This window comes from Sinocyclocheilus anshuiensis, unplaced genomic scaffold (assembly GCF_001515605.1).
Source record: "Sinocyclocheilus anshuiensis isolate Anshui unplaced genomic scaffold, SAMN03320099.WGS_v1.1 scaffold756, whole genome shotgun sequence".
Classification (NCBI taxonomy): Eukaryota; Metazoa; Chordata; class Actinopteri; order Cypriniformes; family Cyprinidae; genus Sinocyclocheilus; species Sinocyclocheilus anshuiensis.
The window spans coordinates 148,595-150,404 of record NW_015558581.1 but is presented as its reverse complement, the minus strand read 5'-3'; the positions used below and the strand labels follow the sequence as shown (position 1 = coordinate 150,404).

Here is a 1,810-nt window from a genome sequence, read left to right as displayed (position 1 = left end):
TTTATTCTCCGCATATTATTTTTATATATATATATATATATATATATATATATATATTTATTTATTATTTTTTCGTATGAAACCACTCGTTATTGTTTGGCTTGGAGAGATTCACTCGTGTAACTCTATAAACACCGCCATCTGTTGGTAGATGAGCGTTACTACGCGCCTTTGCGTCAGCCTGAGCTGACCAATCACAGCACGCCTGCAGGTTTTGAATTAGAGCGGCAGTATGGCGGTGCGCAGGCAGCGAGTTGTTGTTTTTATTGACGCTTTGAGGCGGCGTTCAGTCGGTTACTTTCTTACCGTCGGAACGGTAGTAAACTAGAAGAAAGGACTGCGTTTCTAGAAAACAGGACATCAACACTTCCAGGTCAGTTTTAGTTATGGGTTCACGTAGACATGTAACGTTATTTTTAAGTCATTTGACAGGTTATTCACCTCAGTGTACTCGTTATTATACAACAATTACATTTGTGGACTGAAGTACATTTGCGACAATTTTAAAAGACAATCTTATAGTCAAAAGGCTTTTTTTTGGACCCATACAATGATGGATGGATCAAAAGAAGTAGAGACCACATCATCTTTTAATAAAACCAAAGAAGTAAACAGGACCTATGTGATCTCAGCACTCACAAAATGTGGAGAACCCCCATTTAAAACACCATCCTCTGGTGTCAGACTCACTCTTCAGAGAAAACCCAGCAGCAGAACCACTGCAAACCACCATGAAGAAACCACACAGGAGAACCAAAGAGGAGAGAAACGCCTGACCCTTCAGCGCCGCACCAGAACCAAAGTCCTGACCGAACCAAATCCAGCAAGAGAGACCCACGAAACCATCAAAACACCTGGGAAAACCTCATGGAGTGCTCAGAGAACTAGCTCCGAGAAGGTCAGAGCCACCCATGATGAGGGTAAACCCGTTTCAACACCTACAAGAAGAACCCAGTTTGAGAAATTAAGCGTCAAGAGAGACGTCTTTGAGAGGCTGGCTGGTAAAGATGCATCTAGACCCACAGCTGCAGCAGCCAGACAGAAGCCACCGCAGATGAGCACTGGCACCATGAGACCCACATGTGGAGCAAGCGGTGAGAGGGCTCAGATTGGTGGTTTAAATAGGCACATGACACCCGCCTCACGTTCAGCACAGGTGAGGAGACCCACAGCCCTAATGAGCTCCACAGCTCATGGAGGAACCAGAGTTTCTAGAGCTGCTGCTGCTGAAGGACATGCTCCTCTGGAAGCTGTGAGCAGAACAAGTGCTCTACGACCCCAAGAGCTGAAGATGGAGAATAGTGCGGTCACTGTCGCAGTTCGAGTCAGACCCTTCAGTTCAAGGTAAGAAATGTTTTTCTACTTTTATTTTGGCGGCATGTTGTTTCGAGGCAGATTGTAGTGTAAAAATGTGTTCATTTAAAAAATCATTAAATGACTGTCTTTCTAAGTGTATAAAACCTAATTAAAATGAATGAAAATCTCAAAAGAGAGAGAGATATATATATATATATATATATATATATATATACATACATACATACATACATGCATGCACACACACACGCATATATATATATATATATATATATATATATATATATATTTGATTTACAAGTATTTCAATTACAACAAACATAGTATTTGGTTTATACAACCCTGTTACTGCATGATTTCCCCTTTTGTTAAAAAAATAATAATGAAATGGTGAGACCCAGCTAATGGCATCATTTGGACCTGTTTCGACAAGCATCCAAAATAATCAAATTTTTTTTCTTCATTTTTATGCATATTGTAATTTTGACAGCAT

The 1,810-nt window shown here is 40.3% G+C and overlaps 1 protein-coding gene across 2 annotated transcripts in view; it reads left to right on the top strand.

The window, feature by feature from the left end:
- The first annotated feature begins 105 nt into the window (after window positions 1-105).
- The window catches only part of LOC107679839 (kinesin-like protein KIF14), a 33,778-nt gene continuing 32,073 nt past the window's right edge, over window positions 106-1,810 (top strand). For both annotated transcript variants that reach the window (XM_016475533.1, XM_016475532.1), the window contains exon 1: window positions 106-1,344. In XM_016475533.1, the coding sequence (XP_016331019.1) occupies window positions 551-1,344 (794 nt within the window). In that variant the 5' untranslated portion in view covers window positions 106-550. The remainder of the gene's footprint in view (window positions 1,345-1,810) is intronic.